General features: G+C 65.2%; 1 protein-coding gene across 1 annotated transcript in view; it reads right to left on the bottom strand.

Moving 5' to 3' along the window:
* The window catches only part of NFATC1 (nuclear factor of activated T cells 1), a 123,189-nt gene extending 95,761 nt beyond the window's left edge, over positions 1 to 27,428 (bottom strand). The window contains 8 exon segments of the mRNA XM_062201825.1: positions 12,374 to 12,696; positions 12,698 to 12,739; positions 12,741 to 13,081; positions 13,084 to 13,117; positions 13,119 to 13,357; positions 13,360 to 13,405; positions 13,407 to 13,474; positions 27,302 to 27,428. Of these exon segments, the coding sequence (XP_062057809.1) occupies positions 12,374 to 12,696; positions 12,698 to 12,739; positions 12,741 to 13,081; positions 13,084 to 13,117; positions 13,119 to 13,357; positions 13,360 to 13,405; positions 13,407 to 13,474; positions 27,302 to 27,428 (1,220 nt within the window).
* Positions 27,429 to 27,870: the final 442 nt, after the last annotated feature.

The following is a 27,870-nucleotide window of genomic DNA, read 5'->3' as shown; positions in this document are numbered from 1 at the left end:
CACCTGCTGGCGGCTTCATCGGGGTGAACTCTCGGGGAGGAGGTTCAGGGGGGCACCTGGATGTCTACTGGGACCATGATGGGATACAGGCCACAGAGCAGGGGGCTTCAGGAACCTGAGTACATCTGCAGCGCGTGGCCAACGCCATCCTCCCCATGGGGTGGGGGAGGGGCACCGCGTCCTCCTGCCAGAGGGCGGTGCGTGGGCACTGTGCAGGAAGAGGCCTCCCTGTTTGAATCACCATGTTCTCAGCCGCCACTGGCTGTTCCCGTGAGAAAAACCCCACTCCCTGTCAAACCTGTGTCCCCTCACACGGAGGGTGTGAGGGGTTTTCAGAGTGTTGCTCCCTGCAGGGAGACCACCCACACACTGGATCCAAAGCCAGGGGACTGCAGCTGCACTGCCCTCCTGTCCACCCACGTGCGGGCACAGCTGCTGCCTGGGTGAGCACAGCAGACCCTGCCGACCAGCAGCACGCACCTCACAGAGGCGCACTGCACAAGCCATGGAGAAGCCAGAGCGGCAAGGGCTGGAGGTACAGCCCAGCCTCCACCTAGGTCCCAGCAGGGCCAAAGCCTCCCCCGTCAGAAGCAGCGCCCATCTGGGTTCCACTCAGACGCTGGACAGTGCGGTGGGAGAGGACATGTGGCCTTCAGCCTGCTCCCTGAGCTCTGCTCCAGGAGGCCCAGGACACACCCACGTCATCCAGATGAGAGCCAGCCTTAAAGAGGCGTGGCCGGTGCCTTAGCAGAGGCTCCGAGAAGGGACGGAGCCGTCACGGCACCCTGAGGACCCCACGAACCCCTCGGCACTCGTTGCTCAAGACACAGCTCGGTAGAACCCAAGCTCATTACAGGCCTGCTTTGTCAGTGACCACCCATGCCGAGAGGGACAGCGACATCCGCTGCCCACAGGCCCATGGGAGCCAGTGTCCCCGTGAGGCCCCAGGGGCCGTGCCAATGCAAGGAAGAAGCAAGGGCTGCCAGAGAGAAAGGCAGCAAATGACACTGCGAGGAAGGGGCATTCCCACACCACTGCCACACGGGAGGAAGAGGGAGGCACAGCGGAGAGACGGCCGTGACCGTCGGCACACGGGAACCTGAGTCTAAGAAAATGATGGGTCAGGGGAACTCCAAACACTGCCCTCATGATATTAAGGGATTATTTTAGATTATTTATTTGATGAGCTAACTGTATCATAATTGATTTCTGAAAACGAGCTCCTGCCTTTGCAAAAAACACATGGAAACATTTAGAGAAAATTATCTGAAGCCAGGGATTCGGCAGAGTGACAGGGGTCACCCAGTGGACGAGCGGGGACCACGGGCTATGAGTCCCTGGACTAGAGCCGCACAGGACTCGGCACTCACCTCTCTCAGTCTGTTGGCTTAAAACTGTCTGCAGAGAAGGACGGTGTGTGATAGAGCTGCCGCCTGCAGTGCCGGCACCCATATGGGTGCCGGCTTGACTCTTGGCTGCTCCACTTCTGATCCAGCTCTCTGCTGTGGCCTGGGAGAGCAGTGGAAGATGACCCAAGTGCCTGGGCCCTGCACCCACGTGGGAGACCCGGAGGAAGCTCCTGCTCCACACCAGCCCAGCTACAGCTGTTGTGGCCATTTGAGGTGTGAACCAGCTGACGGAAGCTCACCCTCCTTCTGTTAACTCTGCCCTTCAGATAAATAAATAAATCTTTAAAAAAAAAAAAAACTTCTGCAGTAAAAGTGAAAGATAAAACATTTTCCTGATCAATTTTAGAAAGTACTGAAACCATCACTGTGATATTCTAAGTCAGAGTATCAGAACAGTATAAGAACACCGCACAGCAGGTACAGATGCTGTGGCTCGGTAGGTTAAGCCAAGTTTACAACAGCAGTATCCCATATGCGAATGCCAGTTTGAGTCCCAGCTGCTCTGCTTCCCATCCAGCTTCCTGCTAATGTGCCTGGGAAAGCAGTGGAAGATGACCCAAGTCCAAGGGTCCCTGTACCCACGTGGGAGACCCGGATGGAGCTCGCTCCTGGGTCCTGGCCTCAGCCTGGCTCAGCCCTGACTATTGTGGGCATTTGGGGGATGAACCAGACGATGGAAGGTTGTCTGTTTCTTTTTTCTTTCTCTTTCTCTCTCTATCCCTCTCCTCATCTCTCCCTCTCTGTCACTCTGCCCATTCTGCCTTTTAAGTAAATACATAGAATCTTTTTTAAAATTCACAGTAAAGATACTATTTTTATAACCAAAAAAATTAACCAAACTTCCTTTTAAGTTTCAAGTTTAATTTCTGCCATTTCCCTGTGGGGGGTGTCGCACCTCCCCCACCCTGGGGGCTTCTACCCACCACGAGCCCCTCCGAGCCGCTGATGGCAAGTCTCGGGCCATCCTCAGCACCGGTGCTCCTGGCAGAGACACAAGCCCTTCCATGCTGAACTTCCCAGGAGTCAGACTTTGTGTGCCTGTCCCTTGAGTGAAGGATGTGAAGTCTATGTAGGATTTCTGACTCTGAGTAAGATGAAGAAACAAGTCAGCTTGCAGGAGTGACGTCTGCCCAAAGGGGAGACAGTGACAGCACGCTTCAGCCAGCGACTTCCAACGCTATGGCACATTTTCTCAAGGTCAGCCATCAGAGGCGTCCTAACTGTTGTCTGTGGGCCCCTCCCCCAACTTAAAAAAGGATGGGGGGGGGTGAGGCAGAAAGGGGGGAAGGGAGGAAGTGGGGGTGGGGAAGGGGGTGTGTCAGCCCAGGCAGCCTCCAGTCCAGGCTGAGCCCAGGACCACACAGCAGGTCCCACACAGGCCCCAAGGAGTCAGGCAGCCTCTGAGAGGCAGAGCTCTGGCCCCCGTCAGCTCCTCCCACCCAGAGAGGTCAGCCTTCCTGGGGATGGCCCAGCACTGGGTCAAAGCCTCATTCCTGGCAGAGCCTGATGGGTGTAGGGTATGGACGACGCCCTGCCCACTCTGCCCATCTCTGTGGTCAGCCTGGGGACATGACCCCCAACAGTGCCCTGACCCCACCAAGCCTTGCCTCTCACCTTCCACAGAGACCCCAGGCAGACTCACTGACGGCCTAGCTGTGATCCATGACCCGAGAACAGACCGTTCACAAAACCCTTAAGTGTGCCTCTCATTGCCACCACAAGCAGGGTAGTGCCGAGTCAGGGAGAGGTCTCGGCGCCCTGGGAACCTACAGACCTCTGCACCTGCGCCGGGAGAAGCTGCCTGGCACCTGCCTGTCACAGTCTACTCTCAGAGCCTGGAAGCCTCCAGGCTGAGCCTCGTCCTCCACAGACCCAGGGCGGGAGAAGGGTGCTCCACCCACGGGGGGGATGGGTGCTGTGACTGACACACAGGGACACCAGCCAGCCAGGAGCTGGACAGTGGAAGACCAGGTGTCTGCGGAGGGACTGAGGACAGAGGAGCTGCCCCCCACCCCGGCTGTCCCTGCCTCTAGTCCTGGGCGGCACTCCCGGCCCCCAGCAGGAACTCTGCCTCTGTCCCCAGCATATGCTGTTTCCTGTGCTGGGGAGAGCCCAGATGACCTTCACAGGAGAGCGGCCAGGAAACCTGACCCAGGCGGGCAGCCTCCATGCCCAGCCCCAGCGGGGAGTTTTATGCAGGTCAGGCGCACCTGGCTCAGGAATTCAAGCCAGCCGCAAATCTGCACCCTGTAACACAGGCCGTGCGGCACCTGCAGGGGGCGTCTGCTCTCAGTGGTGCAGTGAGGACTTTGTGCAGAGCTTCCGAGGACACAAACTTCCTCCCGGGTCACTCCTGCTCTACACACCCCAGCTCTACCCCCAGGAAACACCAGAGCCCCAAGCCTCCACGAGCTGTGCGCAGCATGGCCCTCCCCCTCCGGCTGCAGGTCCTGGACCAGGGGAGCCTCAGAGCCGCAGATCTGCCACTCCTCCCAGCCCAGAGCTGACAGCTCCCTGGGGCATCTCCTCCACTCAGGTCAGCCCAGTCTCCTGCCTCCCAGGAGAAGACAGAACCAGCCTCTGAATGTTACAACTCACTGTGGGGAGCGGGGGGGGGGGGCCTTCAGGGCTGCACCCCCTGAGCAGAGACCACAGCACAGGGTCACCTGTGCCTCCCAACCCCAGTGACAGGGAAGCGAGGGCAGAGGGGGACTTTCTCCCACTGCGGAATAGTGAGGGATACAGAAAGAGGAAGGACCAACTGAATGGAGGTGGATGGACGGACAGTCGGACAGACAGGAACGTCTCTTGGGGGGACTTCCCATGGAAGACTGCCATTCCGAGTCTTGGGAGTCACTGCACAGGGAGGCTCTGTCCAGGCCCCCTGCACCTTCCTGGCCGTGTCCACAGCCACAGCTCACCTGTCGTGACACAGGTTACACTTTAGTAATGAGAACACTTCAGACTGCACCTGCCGCGGGTGCCTGTAGTAACTAAAAAACCAAACGGAAGTGCGGCGGCACACGGGTCCTCGCTGAAGTCGGAGCAGACTGTTTGTACTGACAGCGAAGCAGCCCAGGCCAGCTTCGCGCTCTCGGCTCACGGAATGGGCCAGCTTTGGATGCGACCGACAGAAAACCTGGAGGTTTGCTACAGAGCAGCCATTGCTGCTAAAGATGAGTTTACAGCAAACTCTCCCAGATGTGCTGCCAGGCTCTGCGCTGTGGTGAGGACAACTGCTTCTGGAACCATCCACAGGGCTGTATAAAAGAAGCAGTTACTCCTCCAGCACTAGAGAAATCAGAGAGCTAAGAAGTGCTGGGGGGTGCCCCCGTCTGGCCTCGTCACCCCCAGGAACCCCAGGATCTAGAAACACTGGCCCCACTCACCTGAGGGAAACTACTCCAAGTGACCCACTCGTGCAGGCACTGCCCTACGGGCTGGGGCAGCCCACCCCACTCCAGAAACAGCAGCCCATGCAGCCAGGAGCAGGATGGCCCTGCCCAGCCCGTGAGTCTCTGAAGCACAGCAGGGCGGTGGGGACCAGGATCCCAGCTGCTGCTACCCTGGACACGTGGACTATGTTCTCCGTGTGCCTCGTGGCTTCTGGAGTGTGGCCTGCACGTCCCTCCTGCGAGACTGGACGCTATGCCTGGGTGGAGCCACGTGTGCAGGCAGGCAGGGCTGCCCACAGCTCTGATGCAGGAGCCCAGGCAGAGCACAACCTTGGCTGACGACGCTGGGGGCCTGGCGCTCCCGCCTCCTCTCTGCAGCGGCCTCGCCCGGGAGACGGGTCAACAGCAGGGCTCAGGGACAGGCAGCAACTGTGCTGTGTGGAAGCTCAGGGGGAGGGCGCCACACGACTGCGTGATGCCCGTCACTCAGGGCAAGCCCTCGGCACGTGGGACGCTTCTGCTCAAGGACCCAGGAAACACTGGCAGCTAAACTCCCTGGTGGCACTGAGCGTCCGGAGCAACCGTCACCTGTGGAGTAAACCCTAACCCAGGGCACGCAGGCCGCTGCTCCCAGCCCAAGGGCCGGCCAGTCCCACCTCGCAGCCACGGCAGCCCCATTCCACCCGCACAAGGGCCCAATGTGTGCAGGGCCAGGCGGGAGCCCACTGCCCTCCCCAGGGCGCCAGCCAGCATTTCAGCCCCGGGGCATGACTTTAGAATGTGACGTAAAGCTGCCAGACTCCGCCATCCACGCCAAGAACACGGAAGCACTCAAGCTCCCCTTTCTCCCTTCCTGGCTAATAATCAACGTTCACAGAAAAACATAAGGGGAGCCAGCAGGAACCAGAGCCACGTTCTTCCACGCACACCTCGGGACGTGGGACACTGCCATCTGTGGCCCCAGCACCTCTCAGCCATCGGGCCCAGCTCTCAGGGCGGGAACCGGGACTGCCAGGCGCATCCTCCAAGTGCCGGCTGTGAACTCTATGTAAACACAGACAACCAGGCAACACAGCTCGGAAAGCCGTGAGCTGCCCGGACACTCCCAGCTCAGAGGGTGGCCGGCAAGGAGGCACCGTCCTTTCCACGTCCCTGGCACACGGGCGGCTCCTCTGGGTCCCGGTCTTCAGCTCTGAGCTCCTCCCCCGGGGGAGCCTGGAGAAGCTGGGAGGGCAGCCCCTCTCCACAGGAGCTGTGGCCACTGGCAGGTCTCCCTCTCCTGTCCCACCCAGAGGGACGCTCCAGCGCTGGTGACAGGAAACAAAGCTCCTGCCAGGGCTGCAGCCGCCACTACCTGCTGCGACCTGCCCGGGGCTCGGGATGACGGTGCTGAGCCTGCCAGGGCTCCTGCAGGCAGGGGTGAGGAAGGGGCTGGGTACCAGCTGCGGATCTGCTTGTCACAGCCTGAATCCCAGCACCACTCGATTCTGCCCCAGGTCTGACAGCGTCCCTGTCCACAGAGCATCAGTCGACAAGGCACGGACAGGAGGATGTGAGGACTGTTCCCTGTTGGCCAGGGCCACAGGGGCTGGTTGCAAAACCAGGAGGCGGTACTGGGCTGGGGGCTCCGAGGAGCACAGTGAGAAACGCACATGCGCAGAGCCCAGCTTCACGGCCCACCTCCCCCGGCTGGTCAGGACTCTCCACTGCACCTTCCTCTGGGGTCCCAGCGAACAAAACGACACAGCCACCGTCACGGCCGTGAACACACAGGAAGACCCCTGGGCGTGAGCACTCTGACAGGAGCTGAGGGAGAGCGATGAGGACCCAGCCTCCACGCCCAGAGCCAGGCGGTGTGACCGGCAGGGCCTGTCCTAGGCCTCGCCCTGGGAACAGCGGCCGGCAGCGGAGACCAGGGCTAGGCAGCGGCAGTCTGAGGCTGAGCCTGGGACTGGCTCCCCCTCGGGTGGGAGGGCTCACAGGGACCGTGAGCAAAGCAAGCACAGCTTCTGGAGATGTCTCGGGCCCAGCCCGTGACAGCATCTGCAAACCACAGGGCAACCTTCCACCTTGACTTTCCCCGGATGAGATGCACATGCTCAGTGCACAGCAGGAAGTCCCTCGCCTGTGCTTACCTGGCCTGCTCTGCTGGGCTCGCCTACAGCACCAGGGAACCCCTAGGGCTGCAGCCCTCACAGGCTCACAGAGCCCCGAGGGCCGAGCTGAGTGGGAGAGAAACCTCACATTCCTTCAGGCTACCAGGGAGCGGGGGACTCAGGAACACCTCCTGGACCCTCAGCCTCTGTCCTGCACAGACACAAGGCAGCGCCCCAAATCCAGAAGAGGCACAACAGCCTCATTCCAACTGAGAGCCAGCTCTGACACATGCAGGAAACTGTAGACCGCGACAGAGGTCATCAGAGCTCCCGAAGCTACCACCGGCCGACACGAGCATCAAAGTCACCGTAAGTGCAATCCTCAACACAGCCAAACCCTGAAACAACGCACGCAACACACGGCTCCTGGTCCCCGAGCCCAGCAGACGCCGAGGCGAAGCTCCAGGAAAGCCCGTCTTACCCCAGACATGCTCCTTCTTGAGGCAGCCATTGCAGCACAGTGGATGCCGGTTCAAGTCCCAGCTGCTCCACTTCCAATGCAGCTCCTTGTAATGCGCTGGGGAAAGCAGAGGAAGACAGCCCGAGTGTCTGGGCCCCTGCAGCCACGTCAGGGAACCAGATAGAGTTCCTGGTTGCTGGCTTTGGCCTGGCCCGGCTGTGGCCATTCCAGCTATTTGGGGAGCAAACCAGCGATGGAGGATCTCTCTCTCTGCCTTTCAAATACACTAAATTAAAAAAAGAAATTCTACTTCTACAAACTCAATTCACAACAGCAATGTGTCAGTTCATCAACACAGCAGTCAAGGTTGCAAGCAGACACACGTCCAAGTCCTTCTGCCTCTCCAAAACTGCGTCTCTTCTTAAGCACAAATTCCTCATGTAACTTTCCCCCTTTAACGGCAAACTCGAGTGCTAGGTGCAGACATCAAAAGTGGGAACTTTCCATTAAAGAGGACCCCCACACACACACACAGACACACAGCTGCTGGACACTGGTGTGCTCTGTCCCTCACAGGACCTGAGGACATTGGTGTGCTCTGTCCCTCACAGGACCTGAGGACACTGGTGTGCTCTGTCCCTCACAGGTCTGGTGACACTGGTGTGCTCTGCCTAACAGGTCTGCTGGACACTGGTGTGCTCTGTCCTCACAGGTCTGGTGGACACTGGTGTGCTCTGTCCTCACAGGTCTGCTGGACACTGGTGTGCTCTGTCCTAACAGGTCTACTGGACACTGGTGTGCTCTGTCCTCACAGGTCTGCTGGACACTGATATGCTCTGTCCTCACAGGTCTGGTGGACACTGGTGTGCTCTGTCCCTCACAGGTCTGCTGGACACTGGTGTGCTCTGTCCTCACAGGATCTGAGGACACTGGTGTGCTCTGTCCTCACAGGTCTGGTGGACACTGGTGTGCTCTGTCCTCACAGGTCTGCTGGACACTGGTGTGCTCTGTCCCTCACAGGTCTGCTGGACACTGGTGTGCTCTGTCCTCACAGGATCTGAGGACACTGGTGTGCTCTGTCCTAACAGGCCTGGTGGACACTGGTGTGCTCTGTCCCTCACAGGTCTGGTGGACACTGGTGTGCTCTGTCCTCACAGGACCTGAGGACACTGGTGTGCTCTGTCCTCACAGGTCTGGTGGACACTGGTGTGCTCTGTCCCTCACAGGACCTGAGGACACTGGTGTGCTCTGTCCTCACAGGTCTGGTGGACACTGGTGTGCTCTGTCCTCACAGGTCTGGTGGACACTGGTGTGCTCTGTCCTCACAGGTCTGGTGGACACTGGTGTGCTCTGTCCTCACAGGTCTGCTGGACACTGGTGTGCTCTGTCCTCACAGGTCTGGTGGACACTGGTGTGCTCTGTCCTCACAGGTCTGGTGGACACTGGTGTGCTCTGTCCCTCACAGGTCTGGTGGACACTGGTGTGCTCTGTCCCTAACAGGCCTGGTGGACACTGATACGCTCTGTCCCTCACAGGATCCGAGTGAACTCTGGCTGGATGGGAGTGGGGGGCGCTCACTGAAGCTGGTGCCTGTCACTCACAGACAGATAAGCTGCCATATGGGCAAGACTCCCATCAAGCTGTACCTGAGGGCGCTCAGACACACTTCCCATGGACACGGGGCTAGCCCGGCACACACAGCCCTGACCACATTGAGAGCTCTTTGCAGGAAGAAGTGAGTCACTATAAAGAGGTCACATGGGGGCGGCGCTGTGGCATGGCAGGTTAAGCTGCCACCTTCAGTGCCGGCCTCCCATATGGCTGCTTGTCCAAGTCCCAGCTGCTCCACTTCCCATCCAGCTCCCTGCTAAGGCACCTGGGAGAGCAGTGGAAGATGGCCCCAGTGCCTGGGCTCTTGCCCCAACATGGGAGACCTGGAAGAAGCTCCGGCTCCGGGCTTTGGCCTGGTCCAGCCCTGGCTGTTGCAGCCATTTGGAGAATGAACCAGCAGATGGAAGCTCTTTTTCTATTTCTCTTTCTATGTAATTCTGCCTTTCAAATAAAATAAATCTTAAAATGAGAGAGAGCGCACACAGCCACAGTTTGGTACTAGAAGAGAGAACCAAAAAGTCTGATATTTGGAGCAGAATCCAGCAGGTCAGGAAGCCAAGCCTGAGGGACAGAAATAACCGAAACTGAAGTCCTGGCAGGTGCTCACCCATTTCCCAGACCATCACCTCCCCAAGTGCGGCAAGAGCGTGGTGTCATCCTCTGAGCCCCCACGGGCCTTCCAACACGCCGGGCGCGGACAGGGCACCACGGACACTGCGCGGCATGCCTTCACCACAAAGCCCCTTTCGGCACCAGGACATGAGCCAAAGGGCAGCAGCACCGCGCCCAGGAAAGGGGAAGGCGGGCGAGCTGGGATAAATCCTCCAGTCCAAACTTTGGAGATAATTGAAAATACAGCAGTTCATCGCGCTGTCCAAGATCCTGCTGACGTCAACCAGCGCCTGGCCGCAAGGCCTGCTGCTTACCCGCTGAGCGCGGCCGGGGAAGGAAGTGTGGTCACTCCATCTCACCGGCAGAGCGACCCGGGGCCCCGGGCTTGAGGTCACCTGGAAACACATCGCCAGCCGCCAGGAAACACCTTTTGATGTGGAATCAAAACAGTGGGAAAAGGTGACCCTGCGCCCTTTCACGTGTGTGTGTACATTAACACACAGGAACCTCACCGGCTCACATCTGACGAGGAGCCCTGTGGCTGTGAGATAAAGAGAACAGACCCCTGGCCTATGACTGCTGCCAACACCCCAAAGCCAAGGAAAAAACCAGCAGCCCAGGCCTGCCAGCCACCCGGCGACGAGGGCAGTCCTACGTGGGGGCTCCCAAGGACACCCCGCCCGCTGCTGAGCGCAGTGAAAGCCAGGGACCAGCTCATTCTTTTCTTTGTGTTTTTAAGATTTATTTATTTGAAAGACAGCTACAGAGAGAGATGGAGAGAGATGGAGAGATGGGGAGAGAGAGCTTCCAACTGCTGGCTTAACCCCCAAGATGGCTGCAATGGCCGGATCTGGGCCAAGCGGAAGCCAGGAGCTTCAACCAGGTCTCCGACATGGGTGACGGGGCCTAAGCACTTAGGCCACCTTCCACTGCTTTCCCAGGAGCATTAGCAAGGAGCTGGATAGGACACTAACCAGAGCCCATGGGATGCTGGCATTGCAGGCAGCGGCTTTACCTGCTACACAACACACATCGCCCCCAGCTCATTCCCCCACTACTGCTGGGATGGGCTATGGGGTACTCTGTCCCTACCCCATACTGTCGGGGAGGGCTCAATTACATGCCATTAAGATGGGGCCACAAGAGTGGGTCCCAGTCCTCTGGACGAGGGCCATCTGGACACTGCACACTCTGCCCCACAAAGGACAGGCTGCGCACACCCTCCTTCTCTCCCTCCCAAGCCTCAGGCCTCCAGAGTCCTGGGGAAGCCACTTGTCCCTGGTGCTTTGCAACAGAAGCCCAGGGGGACAGTAACCAGGGTGACGTGAATCCTCACCAGCTCTCGCAAGGCTCCTCAGGGCACAGTCACCACCACACACACCGACAGCTGGGCTCTACGTGACAAAGATGCTGAGGGCACAGGTGCCAGGTGTGTGACTGTGCTGGGAGCACTGGTGTTGGGCCGGTGTTGCTGCTCCTATGTAAGGATAAATTACAATAGCCATGCAACAGACACGAGGAGCTTTTCATTTTTAAATGCCTTCAAATGTGATTTTTAAGTTCCCATATTTATGCATGAAACACAGTCTCCAAGGTACACTTCCCGTGATGCCAACGCTAAGCACACCAGCCTTTTAAACCTCACGGTATGGAGGCAAGACCATGGCACAGCCTGCAATGCTGGCATATCATAGTGGAGTGTGGATTTGAGTCCCGGCTGCTCCACTTCTGATCCAGCTCCCTGTTAATGTACCTCAGAAAGCAGTAGAAGACGGCCCAAGCGCTTGGGTCCCTACATCTACATGGGAGACCAGGAGGGAGTCCCAGGCTCCCAGCTTCAGCTTGGGCTGTTGCAGGCATTTTGGAAGTGAATCAGCAGATGGAAAATTCTCTCTCTCTCTCTGCCTCTCCCCCTCTCTGTCACTCTGCCTTTCAAATACACTAAAAACAAATAAATAAATAAACCTCACAGCATTGAGAGGAAACTGGGAAGGGCAGCAGGAGCCTACCCCCATGATCTGAACTGACTCCAACCCTCGAAGCCAGGCCAGCCGGCGGGTGGAGTGAGCCTGCCACAGGATGGGAGTGGCACCGTCCCCTCCCCAGAGAGGACTCAGCCGGGCGCATTCCTGTCTGGAACCCACGGAGCCACAGGCAGCTCCAGCCGCAAATCCCCCAGGAGCGGAGATGGCTCCCGTGTGCAGCAGCCTTGCCACGTGCCTGCTTCAGCCGTCCCCGCCTGGAACGTGGCCGGCTGCGTGCACAGCTGGCTGCCTGTCTCAAGGGCTCCTGGGGACGAGGTCAGAGCCTGAGGACGTCTTTGCCTCCAACAAAACCCTGAAGCAGAAGGTGCTGCCAGTGTCATCGGAGGCCCACCTGCTGGGGAAGCCATTTAGTTAAAAACGAAAACACTGGGCAGGGCAAGGAGGCCCCAAGGAGCAACGCGCAGCCCTCGCCCCATTAACAAGAGAAACCAACAACCAGAGACCTGCGACTGGAGCAGACGGCCAGCGGGCGCCGTCTCCGGGGATGGAGGCCGTGTTGCTCTCCGAGTGCTGTGAGCCCAGCGGCAGCCCTGGAGACTTGTGGAGCCGGGGCCCCATCTGCACCAGGAGGCACACGAGGGGCTGGCTGGGCTTTGCTAAAACACGCTGTGCGCAGGCAGCCCCTCGCCTGCAAACGTGACCTCTAAGAGGCGAGCGGGCAGCCCCTCGGCCACAGGCCTCACTCCCAGACCCCCAGGGCCCATCCTCTGCCGTTGCTCCCTTGGGTAGGGCGTGGGCCACTCACCTCATGTAGGGCGTGGGCGACAGGGACTTGGGCCTGGCCCACTGGTAGGGGTGCTGCGGCACAGACAGGTACTGGTCGCAGAAGGCGCCCTTCCGCAGGTGCTGGAAGGGGAACTCGTCGGGCGGGAAGTCGGACGCGGGCGGGGTGCTCCCCAGGTCCTCCCCAGCCGGCTCCACCTTGAGCGCCAGCGAGGGGGAGTGCTCCAGGGCGGTCTTGCGGGCTTTGACGGGGATGCCCTCGGCCAGGTCCAGGCTGCTGTCCGTCGTCAGCGCGTTGATGGCCGCCACGATGGCCGAACTGGTGTACTGGGTGGTGTTCCCGAGCCCAGCTGTCGTCTGTCACGCTGACCCTCGGGGAGCCGTGCGGGGGACGGCGTGGGCGAGTGGTGGGGCGAGCAGGAGGGCTGGCGGCCGTTGAGGCTGTACTTGCGCTTGTTGCAGGGCGAGGTGGGCCTGGAGCCACGCGCCCCAAGCCAGCTCTCCTCGGTGACACTGGCACGGGGGGAGGTGCAGGGAGAGTGCCGGGGGGAGCCCAGGTTGCAGGCCCCCAGGCCCCGGGGAAAGCCTTCCTCGGGGTCCGTGGTCTTGGGGGACACGCAGGGAGACTGCCATGGCGACGTCTGAGGGGACGCATATGGGAACGAGTAGTTGGACTCGTAGGAGGAGGCCTCGGAGTTGCAGCTCCTCGAGGACAGGCTGCTGGCCGGCTCAGGCACGAGGGGTCTCGGTAGGCCTCCAGGTTGGGGCAGGTTCAGCGTGGCCGTGGAAGGGGGCCGTTTGGAGCTGGGGATGACGTCTTCCACCTCCACGTCATGGAAAAACTGGCTGCTGCTGTGGTGCAGGCCCAGGTACGAGGTGATCTCAATACGCGGGCTCTCGAGGGCCGGGGCCCCGTTGGGCCTGACAGTGCTGGAAGACAGAAAGTAGCCCGGGGGCCCACTGTCCACGGCTCCTCCGTACCCCGAGGGGTGACTCCCAGAGGGACGGCGGAGATGCCTGGGGTGGGGGTCTGGAGGTCATGGCAGGGGGCCGGGCACCGAGGCATGGGCCGCGGGCAGAGGCAAGCCGGAGCCGACGGTGGAGGACGCGTAGCCGTAGTGTTCTGGAAGGGAGACAAGAAAGAGCGGCATGAAGTCGGTCCCCAAGAGGCACACACCCGCCCGAGCCCGCAAGCCAGGCCGCCCAGCCACCAGCAGGCCAGGCCCGAGCCCCAGAGGCCCTGAGGTCAGCCTGCGGCAGCGGCCACACCTGACCCGGGCGCGAAGCCAGGGTCCGCTCTGGCCAAGGGCCCCGCCCCTCCTCTCTGCCGGGTGTCACTGCCCCCAGCCCCCTGCGTGGACCTCAGGCCACCGACCACACACTCGCACACGGTGTCTGGCTCACGTTCTCACGCGCATCACACGTGACGCCACTTTCTCAGCCTTCGCCTCCTCACCACCTCGACAGGGTGGTTTCCGTCCATGGCGGCCGGCGCTGCCTCCCTCAGCCGGGGCCCCTGGGTTCGTCCCACGGCTCCACTGCCGGCCGGCGGGGAAGGGGGCGGACAGCAGCGCGGGCTCTGCAGCCTGATCGCCCTCACGGCAGCCCGAGACGCCATGGAGCTCCAGTCGCGTCCCAGCGCCCTAATCCTCATCACGGCGCTAGTCACGCCGCTGAGTCCCTCGTTCTCGTCGTGGAGCCCGAGCCACGGCCCGGCGCGGTAATGACGTCACGGCGCCCTAGACCCAATCGTGTGGCGGCACCCGAGCCACGGCCCGGCGCTGGTAATGACGTCACGGCGCCCTAGACCCAATCGTGTGGCGGCACCCGAGCCACGGCCCGGCGCTGTAATGACGTCACGGCGCCCTAGACCCAATCACGTGGCGGCACCCGAGCCACGGCCCGGAGCGGTAATGACGTCACGGCACCCTAGACCCAATCGCGTGGCGGCACCCGAGCCACGGCCCGGCGCTGTAATGACGTCACGGCACCCTAGACCCAATCACGTGGCGGCACCCGAGTCACGGCCCGGCGCCCTAACCGCCGGCTGCGAACAGCGCGGGCGCCTCAGGTGTGGGATAAAACAGACTCCGAGTCCTCTTACGGGGGCTCGGGGGGGCCGGCTCCGGCCCAGGGACGCACCTTGTGTAAGGGCTGACCGAGCCAAAGGGCAGACTGAAGGAGGCAGGGAGCTGGGAGATGTCCCTACCGTCCACTCCCGGAGAGAGACGGCCCTCCACCGTCCACTCCCGGAGAGAGAGACGGCCCTCCCGCCGTCCACTCCCGGAGAGAGAGACGGCCCTCCACCGTCCACTCCCAGAGAGAGAGAGACAGCCCTCCCGCCGTCCACTTCCCCGAGAGGGAGACGGCCCCTCCCGCCGTCCACTCCCGGAGAGAGAGACGGCCCTCCCGCCGTCCACTCCCCGAGAGAGAGACGGCCCTCCCGCCGTCCACTCCCGGAGAGAGAGAGAGGGCCCTCCCGCCGTCCACTCCCGAGAGAGAGACGGCCCTCCCGCCGTCCACTTCCCGGAGAGAGAGACGGCCCTCCCGCCGTCCACGTCCCCGAGAGAGAGACGGCCCCTCCACCGTCCACTCCCCGGGAGAGAGAGACGGCCCTCCACCGTCCACTCCCGGAGAGAGAGACGGCCCTCCCGCCGTCCACTCCCCGAGAGAGATGGCCCTCCCGCCGTCCACTCCCGGAGAGAGAGAGGGCCCTCCCGCCGTCCACTCCCCCGAGAGAGAGACGGCCCTCCCGCCATCCACTCCCGGAGAGAGAGAGAGGGGCCCTCCCGCCGTCCACTCCGGAGAGACGGCCCTCCCGCCGTCCACTCCCCGAGAGAGAGACGGCCCTCCCGCCGTCCACTCCACGGAGAGAGAGAGACGGCCCTCCCGCCGTCCACTCCACGAGAGAGACGGCCCTCCCGCCGTCCACTCCCGGAGAGACGGCCCTCCCGCCGTCCACTCCCGGAGAGAGAGAGACGGCCCTCCCGCCGTCCACTCCCGGAGAGAGAGACGGCCCCTCCCGACCGTCCACTCCCGGAGCAGAGAGACGGCCTTCCCGCCGTCCACTCCCCGAGAGAGAGAGACGGCCCTCCCGCCGTCCACATCCCGAGAGAGAGACGGCCCTCCCCGCCGTCCACTCCCCGAGAGAGAGACGGCCCTCCCGCCGTCCACATCCCCGAGAGAGAGACGGCCCTCCCGCCGTCCACTCCCCGAGAGAGAGAGACGATCCTCCCGCCGTCCACTCCCGGAGAGAGGGCCCTCCACCGTCCACTCCCGGAGAGAGAGACGGCCCTCCCGCCGTCCACTCCCGGAGAGACGGCCCTCCCGCCGTCCACTCCACGAGAGAGAGAGACGGCCCTCCCGCCGTCCACTCCACGAGAGAGACGGCCCTCCCGCCGTCCACTCCCGGAGAGACGGCCCTCCCGCCGTCCACTCCCGGAGAGAGAGAGACGGCCCTCCCGCCGTCCACTTCCCGGAGAGAGAGACGACCCTCTCCGCCGTCCACTCCCGGAGAGAGAGACGGCCCTCCCGCCGTCCACTCCCCGAGAGAGAGAGACGGCCCTCCCGCCGTCCACTCCCCGAGAGAGAGACGGCCCTCCCGCCGTCCACTCCACGAGAGAGAGAGACGACCCTCCCGCCCGTCCACTCCCGGAGAGAGGGCCCTCCACCGTCCACTCCCGGAGAGAGAGACGGGCCCTCCCGCCGTCCACTCCCGGAGAGACGGCCCTCCCGCCGTCCACTCCCCGAGAGAGAGACGGCCCTCCCGCCGTCCACATCCACGAGAGAGACGGCCCTTCCGCCGTCCACTCCCGGAGAGACGGCCCTCCCGCCGTCCACTCCCGGAGAGAGAGAGACGGCCCTCCCGCCGTCCACTCCCGGAGAGAGAGACGACCCTCCCGCCGTCCACTCCCGGAGAGAGAGACGGCCCTCCCGCCGTCCACTCCCGGAGAGAGAGACGGCCTTCCCGCCGTCCACCTCCTGGAAAGAGAGAGACGGCCCTCCCGCCGTCCACTCCCCGAGAGAGAGACGGCCCTCCCGCCGTCCACTCCCCCGAGAGAGAGACGGCCCTCCCGCCGTCCACTTCCACGAGAGAGAGAGACGACCCTCCCGCCGTCCACTCCCGGAGAGAGGGCCCTCCACTGTCCCACTCCCGGAGAGAGAGACGGCCCTCCCGCCGTCCACTCCCGGAGAGACGGCCCTCCCGCCGTCCACTCCACGAGAGAGAGAGACGACCCTCCCGCCGTCCACTCCCGGAGAGAGGGCCCTCCACCGTCCACTCCCGGAGAGAGAGACGGCCCTCCCGCCGTCCACTCCCGGAGAGAGGGCCCTCCCGCCGTCCACTCCCGGAGAGAGAGACGGCCCTCCCGCCGTCCACTCCCGGAGAGAGAGACGGCCCTCCCGCCGTCCACTCCCGGAGAGAGAGACGGCCCTCCCGCCGTCCACTCCACGAGAGAGAGACGGCCCTCCCGCCGTCCACTCCCCGAGAGAGAGACGGCCCCTCCCGCCGTCCACTCCCGGAGAGAGAGACGACCCTCCCCGCCGTCCACTCCCGGAGAGAGAGACGGCCCTCCCGCCGTCCACTCCCGGAGAGAGAGACGGCCTTCCCGCCGTCCACTCCCCGAGAGAGAGAGACGGCCCTCCCGCCGTCCACTCCCCGAGAGAGAGACGGCCCTCCCGCCGTCCACTCCCCGAGAGAGAGACGGCCCTCCCGCCGTCCACTCACGAGAGAGAGAGACGACCCTCCCGCCGTCCACTCCGGAGAGAGGGCCCTCCACCGTCCACTCCCGGAGAGAGAGACGGCCCTCCCGCCGTCCACTCCCGGAGAGACGGCCCTCCCGCCGTCCACTCCCCGAGAGAGAGACGGCCCTCCCGCCGTCCACTCCACGAGAGAGACGGCCCTCCCGCCGTCCACTCCCGGAGAGACGGCCCTCCCGCCGTCCACTCCCGGAGAGAGAGAGACGGCCCTCCCCGCCGTCCACTCCCGGAGAGAGAGACGACCCTCCCGCCGTCCACTCCCGGAGAGAGAGACGGCCCTCCCGCCGTCCACTCCCCGAGAGAGAGACGGCCCTCCCGCCGTCCACTCCACGAGAGAGACGGCCCTCCCGCCGTCCACTCCCGGAGAGACGGCCCTCCCGCCGTCCACTCCCGGAGAGAGAGAGACGGCCCTCCCGCCGTCCACTCCCGGAGAGAGAGACGACCCTCCCGCCGTCCACTCCCGGAGAGAGAGATGGCCCTCCCGCCGTCCACTCCCGGAGAGAGAGACGGCCTTCCCGCCGTCCACTCCTGGAGAGAGAGAGACGGCCCTCCCGCCGTCCACTCCCCGAGAGAGAGACGGCCCTCCCGCCGTCCACTCCCCGAGAGAGAGACGGCCCTCCCGCCGTCCACTTCCACGAGAGAGAGAGACGGCCCTCCCGCCGTCCACGTCCCGGAGAGAGGGCCCTCCACTGTCCACTCCCGGAGAGAGAGAGACGGCCCTCCCGCCGTCCACTCCCGGAGAGACGGCCCTCCCGCCGTCCACTCCACGAGAGAGAGAGACGACCCTCCCGCCGTCCACTCCCGGAGAGAGGGCCCTCCACCGTCCACTCCCGGAGAGAGAGACGGCCCTCCCCGCCGTCCACTCCCGGAGAGAGGGCCCTCCCGCCGTCCACTCCCGGAGAGAGAGACGGCCCTCCCGCCGTCCACTCCCGGAGAGAGAGACGGCCCTCCCGCCGTCCACTCCCGGAGAGAGAGACGGCCCTCCCGCCGTCCACTCCCGGAGAGAGAGACGGCCCTCCCCCGCGTCCACTCCCCAAGAGAGAGACGGCCCTCCCGCCGTCCACTCCCCGAGAGAGAGACGGCCCTCCACTGTCCACTCCCGGAGAGAGAGACGGCCCTCCACCGTCCACTTCCGGAGAGAGAGACGGCCCTCCCGCCGTCCACTCCCGGAGAGAGAGACGGCCCTCCCGCCGTCCACTCCGGAGAGAGGGCCCTCCCGCCGTCCACTCCCCCGAGAGAGAGACGGCCCTCCCGCCGTCCACTCCCCGAGAGAGAGACGGCCCACCACTGTCCACTCCCGGAGAGAGAGACGGCCCTCCCGCCGTCCACTCCCGGAGAGAGAGACGGCCCTCCACCGTCCACTCCCGGAGAGAGAGACGGCCCTCCCGCCGTCCACTCCCGGAGAGAGGGCCCTCCCGCCGTCCACTCCCCGAGAGAGAGACGGCCCTCCCGCCGTCCTCTCCCCGAGAGAGAGACGGCCCTCCACTGTCCACTCCCGGAGAGACGGCCCTCCTGCCGTCCACTCCCCGGATGCCCTCAACAGGCAGGGCTGGAGCCCGGAGCCTGAGCAGGGGCCACCGCCCTCCCAGATGCAGTAGCAGGGAGCTAGATGGCCAGGGCTGGAACCCAGGCAATGGGGTACGCGGTGCGGGGGTCCCCAGTGCCCGCGGCTCCCCCAGGAGCGCATCTCCTGGATGCTAGGATTCTGTGCACGGCCGTGCCTCGGACTCCCCACAGGGCTGGCTGTGCCCGGGTGCCGCAGCTCCGAAGCCATGACTGCTGCCCACGGAATTCCACAGACGCCGTGCTGGGGGCGGAGGGTGACCTGGGGGCCTTTCTGTGACACTGCAGGAGACACACGCCCGGCTCCCTCAGCCACGGAAACTGCAGCACAGGGAGCCCGGGGTGGGGCCTGCACAGGGCTGATGCAGGGCACCTTCCACCCAGCCCTGGTTCAGAGCCAGCAACGCGCGCCCCCCCCCCAACCCCGCCCGCAGGCCTCCATGACTGCCCGCCCCAAACCTGGGCCCACTGTCCCGGTTTCCAGAAGGGGCACCCGGACAGCCTGTCGAAGCCAGTCTGTGACTCTTATCAGCTAAGAGCTCCCTGGCCAAAAGCACCCTTCACGGTCCCCCAGCGGCACGGCACCGTGCCCTCACCCCTCAGCCTCCCAGAAGTCCAGGCACACTGGGCAGGCAGAACCCCTGCAGGGGGGTGGAGCCACGCCCGCACAGGACACCTGCGCCACGCCGGCCCCGCCCGCCAGGCCTGGAGGCCTGGGATCAGCGCTGGCCATTCCTGGATGAGCCACAGCCACACCTGCTGGGGCCAGGGAGGTGGCCAGAGCCGGGCCTGCATCCAGCCTGCCTCCTGGTTGGGACCCGAAATCACACACTCACAGGGTACTGTTCACTGGAAACTGTGATCCAGTGTTAAACACAAATTGCACTCTTATTAAAAATTGCCTGGTGGCTGACTGCGTCTGGAGGCTCCGGCCAGGCTGGGGAGCCCCTTGAAGTCTGTACAAAGCACGTCTGGTCACCACTCGACATCAGCTCCAGCCCTCCCTGGGGGCTTCAGTGGGTCAAACCAGCCCTCTCCTCCATCAAACCCATGGCCCCTGGGTACCCCTGAACCCCGCCAACAGGGCGCCCAGGGCTTTGACCGTGGGTGCAAGATGGGGGGGGCACCACGATGGGACACGGGGAGGGAAGGTGCTGAGGGGCCTCTCCCTGCTCAGGCGGCCCCCACCCCGTGCACCGTGGCTGCAGCAGGGCCTTGGGGGCTGCCCCAGCACCGCATCACCTCCTTGGCACCACTCCTTGTTGACCAATGACACACTCAGGGGGCCGGCGCTGTGGCGTAGCAGGTAGTGGGGGGGGGGGGGGAGAACCCGCAGCCGCTGTGCCTGGCATTCCCAAGGTGGGCAGCCTTGGCCGGGGCGGGGGGAGGTGGAGAGAACCCGCAGGTGCTGCGCCCCGCACAGGCTCCCCGCCCCTGCCCCCGGGACGCAGGGACAGAGCCCGCGTGCAGGAGACGCTGGGGGCAATGGGGGCCCGGGAGGCGGGCCCTGCAGGTTTCAGGGTAGCAGTACTGATCGTCCCCAGGCGTGGCTGCAGGGAAGGGGCTGGGAGATGAGGGGCCCAGCCAAGAAGAACGGAAGTGCCTGGGGCCAGCCACAGGCCCCCAACATCCCAAGAGGGGCTTTTATTTAAACCAAAGTATTTCAGCGAGGAAAGGGGAAAAAGCATAAAGCCCCTATTTAAAAAGATTCACCTACGCCTGTGCTTTCCTTCATTAAGCAAATTGCAAAATGAAAGCTGAAATGCCCAGACCTCATTAGGAGCCAAGAGCCCTGGGAGGCAGGGGCTGCTCCGCCAGTCGGGGCCCAGCCCCCTGGGAGGCAGCCGGCAGGCCCCGCCCCCAGCGACTTGGGTTTTATTTTCCACCTAAACCGGATGCAAATCTGACTATTTGGCTGTTCAAAGGGACCTGCATGGAACAAAACTATTCCCAGCAACTTTCCTACAACCCTGGGGGCCGGGGCGGGCTCCTGTCACATCAGGTGACACCACGGGAGTGAGGCGGCGACGGCCAGGGCCGCCGTGCAGGTGAGCAGCAAGTGGAGCACACAGGGCACACGGGGCGATTTAACACAGACCAGGGAGGGTGCGGCCTGCGCTCCCAATACAGCTCTGCACGTGCTGGGCACCACGTGACGGTCTGGGGGCGCGGGAGTGGACGCCACCGCGCAGGGAGCCAGAGGTCTGCAGCCAGCCCCCACCGAGTCTGTCTACAACCTGGCCTCATTATTTCTTCAGGAGGGAAGACTGTCACACCTGCCACCCCTGGGCTCAGAGGACACTGCCCTCCACTCGCTCTGTCCAGGGACCGGCCGCCCACGCCTGCCTCGGGTGCCTCTGTAGTGCCCCCCACAGCCCCTGCCACCACCAGATCCCTCGCCTGTCCCACACGCCGAGCCAGGGCTCTCTCGCTCAGCTTTTACTTTTCACTTTAAGGAACACCCCCTTGAGCCTCCGCAGGGCTGAGCTGCCGGACACCAGGCTAGAAATAGAACAGGGGCCGCCGGCAGCCAGGGCCTTCCTCCAGCTGCCCACACCGCCTCTGGCCGCAGCAATGCAGGCCGTGACGCTCGGGCAGGTGTTGGAAACGCCGCAGGAGGGGCTCGCTCAGCTCCCAGGACGGCACCTGGCTCTCGGTGCCCAGGGCACCTGGTCAGGCCACGCCCCGCGTTGAGAGGCTCATAGAAGCAGAAGCACGCCCCGCCACAGCAAACCAGGTGCAGGGGAGCAGGCTGTCACCTGCCGAGGCCTCGGTCCAGCCTGGGCCCGCAGGCCTCGGGCGGCAGCTCCGGCCCTCTGTTGTCAGGAGCTGTGTGAGTGCAAGCTAGCCCTCACCTCCTGTGGTCCTGGGAAGCCCGGGGTCTCCGGGTCACACAGCCAAGCCGGCCCCTTACCCAACCTCAGTGCTCCCCCTCGGCCGGCCTGCCCCGCCTGCCCCACCTGAGTGCCTGCTGCCGCCGCTCAGCCGCCATGGGCTCCCCCAGCATTTGGTGCAAATAAAGCTCCCAGAGCTCCTCTCTGCAGACGCCCACCGCTGACCCCAGAGCCACCAGCCGCGCCTGGAGGGCGGTGCCACCGCTGTCCCTGCAGAGCCAGGGAGGTGCCTGGCCGCCCGGAGGCTCCAGCCCGAGGCCCAGAGGCCTTGGCCAGTTTCCTCCTGAGTTGCCACGGAGACAGTGCTGGCAGCTTTCAGGCCAAAATAACTTAGAAAACAGGAGCCCCGGGGCGGGCATCAGGACACACCCGCCTCCCAGCTGGCGGCCAAGCAGCCACACGCATTTCCTGAGCCGCGGAGGGAGCAGGGCCTCCTCCTCCCGCGGGAGCCCACGGCCCTGCCTTCTGCTCGCCTGTCCTGCCCGGGGCAGATTGTTTTTAAAGTTCTGCCCTGCTCCCAGCACAGGGGGACTGAGAATCCATCACCGGCGCGAGTACTGGAGACCCTTGTGCCCAGTGCAATGTGGAGGGTGGGGGTCCTAACCGCCCCACCCCCGCCGAGCCCACCACCTGCAAGGCAGCACGTGGCCAGCAGGCAGCCTTAGGCGCTCAGGAATGTGCTTAGTGCAAACCTCAAAGCTCGGGAGCATCCTGCTTTGCTGTCCATCTCAGAACCATTCCCCCACTCTCTGATTTATGTCCAGGCTCATTCTAGAAGCAGTTGCTATCACCCATTAGGGGCTGGAGACCTTCAGGTCTTAATTTAATATTAGAGCGTGATGTGACTATCCGGCGTAATTGAATCATTAATGACCAAAATGTAACTCGGGGATGATAACGCAGAGAAAACCACACGACGCACACTCACACCATCTGCGCAGCAGGGTCTCTAGCAACTTCCTCCGACACCACAAAGGGGAAGGGCTCCCCCAGCCCTGGCTGCCCCCGCCCCAGCCGCTCCACTCCGCTCAGGCACGCCAGCCCCACAGCGGGAACACTGGGCCCTGCCTGGTGCCGCAGCCCTGGAGTTCTCGCGTGCGTGGTGTGGCCCAGACACCGCCATTGCTGCCAGGGAACCTCCCAGCCCCGCAAAAGGACGCTTTGAACGGGCACCCGCGGCCATCCAGGTGGTCTGATTCCTGCTTCCACCAGGGCACCTGGCATGTGCCGGGAGGACTGTCCTGAGGCCCTGTGGCCCGGCTCGGGAGGCCACCCCACCCAGGGTGTCGGAGTGCCAACCCCTCAGAGTGGGCATAGTCTGGGGCAGCCCCCGGAGCTGTCACCCCGCTGACCCCCGGCGTTCCTGCCCTGAGAAGCCCACACGGCCCCTCCCTGAGCACCCCAAGGCCCAGCCCTGCTGGGGGACCCCCGCCCTCCTCGGGGAGGCCAAGCTAAGATCACAGCAGCTGGATGTGCCTCTGGGGCAGCCCTGAGCCCTCGCTGGGCTCCTGGTCCATACACAGGCCACGTACGGACGTCACCCAGACAGTGCAAGGCCCGACCACCGCGGACCACCACAGAAGCCCCAGGAGCTGTGCCCAGGGTGGCGGCCCACACGGCTTCATCCCTCAGGACACGCTCTGCCCACAGCCCCGCAGAAGGGCGGGGGTTCCCAGTGCGGGACCCTCTGCTGGGACCCACTTTCACAGCAGGAGAAGTCAGGCTGCCGCTGCGGGGATGGGAAGAGGCGGAAGTGGAGGCGGAACTGGCTCAGGAAACCAGCACCCTCCGCTGCCCAGGCCCCGGGGTCCACGCCAGCCCCACGTCTGCCCGCAGCGGCCGCCCAGTCCCACCACGGCTCCCGCCGGGCACCCGCAGCCGCGGAACAAGATGCCAGAGAGGCTGCCCGGAAGACACTCGGGGACCCGCAGGGAACAAACCACCCCCAGCCGGCTCGGAACAGTTCTCTAAAGCAACACGATGCTGGACGTTTGCAAGGAGGCCACTGGGTGACACGAGAGCGGACGCAGTGTCGCCGGCCACGGGGACCAAGGGAAACCTGAGGAAGGTGAGGAAAGCGCCCGGGGTGCGGGTGTGTGCGGGTGCGTGCGGGTGTGTGCCGGTGTGTGCGGGGCGGCCAGGGGGTGTTTGCTTAACTGGAGTCTTTAGTTTCCACAGGGAAGGGAGCAATGGAAGGAAGGGGCGGGTCCCGAGTGGGCGGCTGGGGAGAAGCAGGGCGCTGGCACCGGCGCCCCAGGCTCCGGACAGCGCAGGTGCGCGGGCCTTCCCGGGCCTGTGCGCCCACGGCCCGCAGGGCAGGGCCAGGCGCTCCGAAGGCGGCGTCCCGCTGCCCTCTGGCAGCGCCGCTGACCATCTGTCCCCGGCCCGCAACGTCCAAGTCCTGCGCCGCACGCAGGCCACCCGGGAAGGGGGCGCCCTCCGCCGCCGCGCGGCCCCGCGGCGGCCGGAGCCAGGAAGTCCGCGGAGGGGGGCCGGGCCGCCACCTGCGCGCTGGCGCAGCTCGCCCCGCGCGCGGCCTCCGCGCCCACCCCGCGCTCGCCACCGACGCCCGGGCCTGCGCCGGCGCTGCGGCGCCCGGGACCTCGCGCGGGAGGGGGTGCGCCAGCGGGGCCCCCAGGTCTCCGCCCCGGCTCCTTCCCGGCCCGACCCACCTGCGGCTGCGGCGCGCTCGGCGCTCTGGTCGAACTCGAACAGGAACTCGAAGTCGAACTCCGGCTCCTCCAGCCCCGTCATGTCGCCCCGCGGCTCCGCGCCCGCCCGGCCGCGCGTCCTGCGCGCGCCGTGACCCCCGCCGGGCCCTCCGCGTCCCCTCCCCGTCCCCTCCCCGGTCCCTCCCCGTCCCCTCCCCGGGCCTCCTGTCCCCGCCCCGCCGAGTTTCCGGGTTTACATAAACAAGCGGCTCACGGCCGCCGGCTCCGAGTTTTAAATAAACTCCCCGCGCGCGAGCGCACGCCTCGGCCTCGCGCCCGGCTGCGGGCGGGGACCCCCCAGGCCGCCCCTCGGGCCAGCCCTGGCGGCTGGGAGGGGGCTTGGGCGGGCCTCGCCTGCACCCGGCTCCCCGGGCCCCTTGGAGCGCCCGATGTGACGCCCCTCCCCCGGTGGGACCGCAGCACCGCGTGTTTCAAAAAGTTCCCAGAAAAGCCGCGGGGCCGCCGAACCCCTGTTCCGAGCGAGCCTGGCAGCCTCCGACGGTAACCTGGGGGCGGGGTCCCAGGACCCTCGCCCAGGTTTTCCCTGAAGGTGCCCTGGACACGACGGCGCTCCGAAGCGGCTCCCTGCGCCCCGATCTGGCTCCCAGTGCCCGCGGAGCAGCGGCCACCCGGCCATGCGACGGCCCGGCCGCGAGGGGCCTGCGGCACAAGCAGTCACAGGGGGCGGCGGGCAGTCAGGAGGCCCTGGGCCCCTTCTGCCGCTGCCGCCCTGGGCCTGCTCCTCCGGGGCTCCTCCTTCCGCCTCTGCCCGGCCCCCGCACCAGGAAAGCCAGCACCCAGAGGGGGTCCCCTTCCAGCACACGCTGGGCCCAGACCCCCTCCCGTGACCGGCGCTCCCCTGTCACAGGCCAAGGCGCTAGGTGCGGCCTAATTCGGTTTCTAATTCAGTCCTCACTCTGAGGCCGGCCGAAGGGCGGGTTGGGTCTGGAACGCTGTTTTTGCTGACCCTGGGCAAAGTCAAGTTCTGGCCGCAGCCGAGAAGCCCCAGCTCCGTTTTCCTTTCTCTGTCCTTTTTAATAACTCCAGCCACCTTGTCACTGCTGCACCCAGACACTTTGGCTACACTGCAAATCACACCCAGACAGCAGCCTGCCGTCCTGTCCAGATGACGACTTCCGGCTCACCTGCCCGGCCAGCACCGGCTCCCAGGTCCGGGGCGGGGGTGAGGGACCTGGCCCGGCGCCCTCCTTACCGGGGACAGCCACAGGATACTCGCCCCGCACCTCTGCCCCCACCGGTGCCTGGCTGCGGCTGCGGCTGCTTTACTGGTCTGGACTTCCTCCCAGCTCCCGGCTTCCCCCCGGGGCTGCTCCCCGGGGCTGCAGCGGGCTCGTGGACCTGGAAGAGCAGGCTGCAGGCTATCCCGGTCTTCCAATCCGGACTAGGGAACAATGCCTCGAAGCCGAGAGGCTGGGCCCAGGGCAGCTTCTTTCCACTCTGCAGGGCCATGGGCGTCTGGCCCAGGCTGGGTGGCGACCTGCGGGCCTGCCATGCTCTGTGTCCCTCTGGGAGGAGAGGCAGAGGTATGGGAAAGGGCGCCCAGCGAGCTTCGGGGACCCTCGAACATCTGGAGGGCAGTGTGGGGGTGCTGAGGCCCTCGGCGGGCAGAGCTGCTGGGCCTGCTCCCAACGGAGGTGTCTTCCTGCTTCCTCCCGCCCACCACCCCCTGCGCATCCTGCGTGGTCCAGCTCGGCACTCCTGTGAAGCTAGGGACGGACACTGAGCAGTCCCCGGCGTCGCCTGTTAGCAGCGGCGTTTTCAAACTCGCTTTTCTTCCGTAGCAACCATGAAAAAGGCCATCGCCTTCACCAGGGGCCTTCCTGCTGGTGCGAGAGCAGCCCTCTCGCTACAGGGCAGAGCGCAGCCGCCCCAGAGGCTGGGCTCCAGGAGACCCGCAACTTGCACGCGGTGGCGGATCTGCGGGCATTCCAAACCAGGCCCAGCAGTGCGGGCCGGCAGAGCCATTCCGAAAACCGACAGGAGACGGTCCGAAACCGAGGCCGCCCCTCCCGCCCTTGCTCCCAAGCGCACGGTGGGACGGCGCGGGGGACCGTGCGGGGTCTGAGTGAGCGGGGTCTGGGGGCCTCCAGACCCGGGAGCCGCCGCACGTGTGCCGGCGCCGGGCAGGAAACCACAGCGCCTGTCAGAGGCTGGCGGCCTGTCTCTAACTCCAGAGCGCTCGCCACGCGTTGGCACGCTTGCCATATTTAAAAAAGTTAACTTCAGTGAAACGCTCCGGGCCGAACAGGGGATTCAGAGCAGGGTCTCTCGCCTGGACCCTCCCCACACACCACCGGGAGCCACCCGCGGGCGCACGGGGCCGGGGCTGCAAGGCTGCTCCGCAGCGGGGCGCCGAGCGCAGGTCGCCACCGCCGAGTCTTCTCGCGCCAAGCCGGCAGCTCGGCACCGGCGGTCCGCTTTCAAACTTTCGGAAACGTTCCGACCTCGGCCGCACGCCCTGATCCGGCCCAGGCCCGGAGGCTGGAATCGGGGGTCGTGTTCGGACCCCGGGCGCCTGGCGGCTGCGCCCGGAGCTGCGCAAGAGCGCGGGGGCGCGGGGCGCCAGGACCCCGGCCGCGCGGCTGCTCGAAGCAGCGGGGCAGCCTTCCCATCCTAGGATGCCCCCCCCCCCCCCGCTCCACCCGCGGCTTCCCCGGCGGTGCTGACGGCGCTAACCTCGCCCCGTCCCCAAGTCGCTCGCGCTGCAGCTGGGTTTCCGCCGCCGGGATCCGCGGCGAGGCCGCCCCAGAGGAGGCCAAGTCCGCGCACTCAGAGCCAGCCAGAGGAGACAAGACGGCGCGCTCCGGGAAACACCAGGGGACCCGGCCTCCGGCCCGGGCAGCTCCACGGGAGCCCTACGCCGCCGGCCCGGCTGCCCCGGGTGCCGGGACCCGCGCAGTGGGCGGTCGGGGCGCGGGGGCCCGGGGAGCTGCGACGGGGGCGGGGGCCCGGCTCGCGGGGAGTCCCGGGGCGCGCAGGGGGCGGCGGCCGCGCGGGGCTTACCTTCCTCTGCCGACTTCATGGTGCCGCGGGCGGGCGGCGCGAGCCCCAAAGTTTCCCCGCTGCCGCAGACCGCAGCCGGAGGGCCGAGTGGAAACTTGGAAGGCACTGGGAAGCTGGTACTTGGCATCCACGCGGCGGCGGCGAGAGCGGCCGAGGGGAGCAGGGGCGGGCGCCCCGCGCCCCCCGGGCCGGCGCCGGGGAAGCGGGACCTGGGCCCCGGCGGACGCGCGCGAGGGCGCCCCGCACCGCGCGCCACGGAGAGACGTGGCGGTTTGCGCGCGGCAGGCCGGCCGCGGCCGGGGAACCCGAGCGCGGTGGCGGGGCTCGGAGGCGTGCGCCGCGCCCGGTGCGCGCTCGGCGGGTGCAGCGCCCGCGAGTCCGAGGCTGGGAGGCTCCTCTGACGCAGGGCCGCGCTCTGCCTCCTGCCTTTTTAAAGCTGGAAAACACCTCCCCCGCCTCCCCGCCGCTCCCGCGCCCCCTCCCTGCCGTGACATCACGCCCCTGCCCGCCCGAGCCGGCGCGGGGCCCGGGGGACGAGTCGCCAGCGCCGCCCTCCCCGCGCGGCGGCC

Source organism: Lepus europaeus, chromosome 9 (genome assembly GCF_033115175.1).
Source record: "Lepus europaeus isolate LE1 chromosome 9, mLepTim1.pri, whole genome shotgun sequence".
NCBI classification, from domain to species: domain Eukaryota; kingdom Metazoa; phylum Chordata; class Mammalia; order Lagomorpha; family Leporidae; genus Lepus; species Lepus europaeus.
The sequence above is the reverse complement of the archived record's forward strand: the minus strand, read 5'-3'. Positions and strand labels throughout refer to the sequence as shown.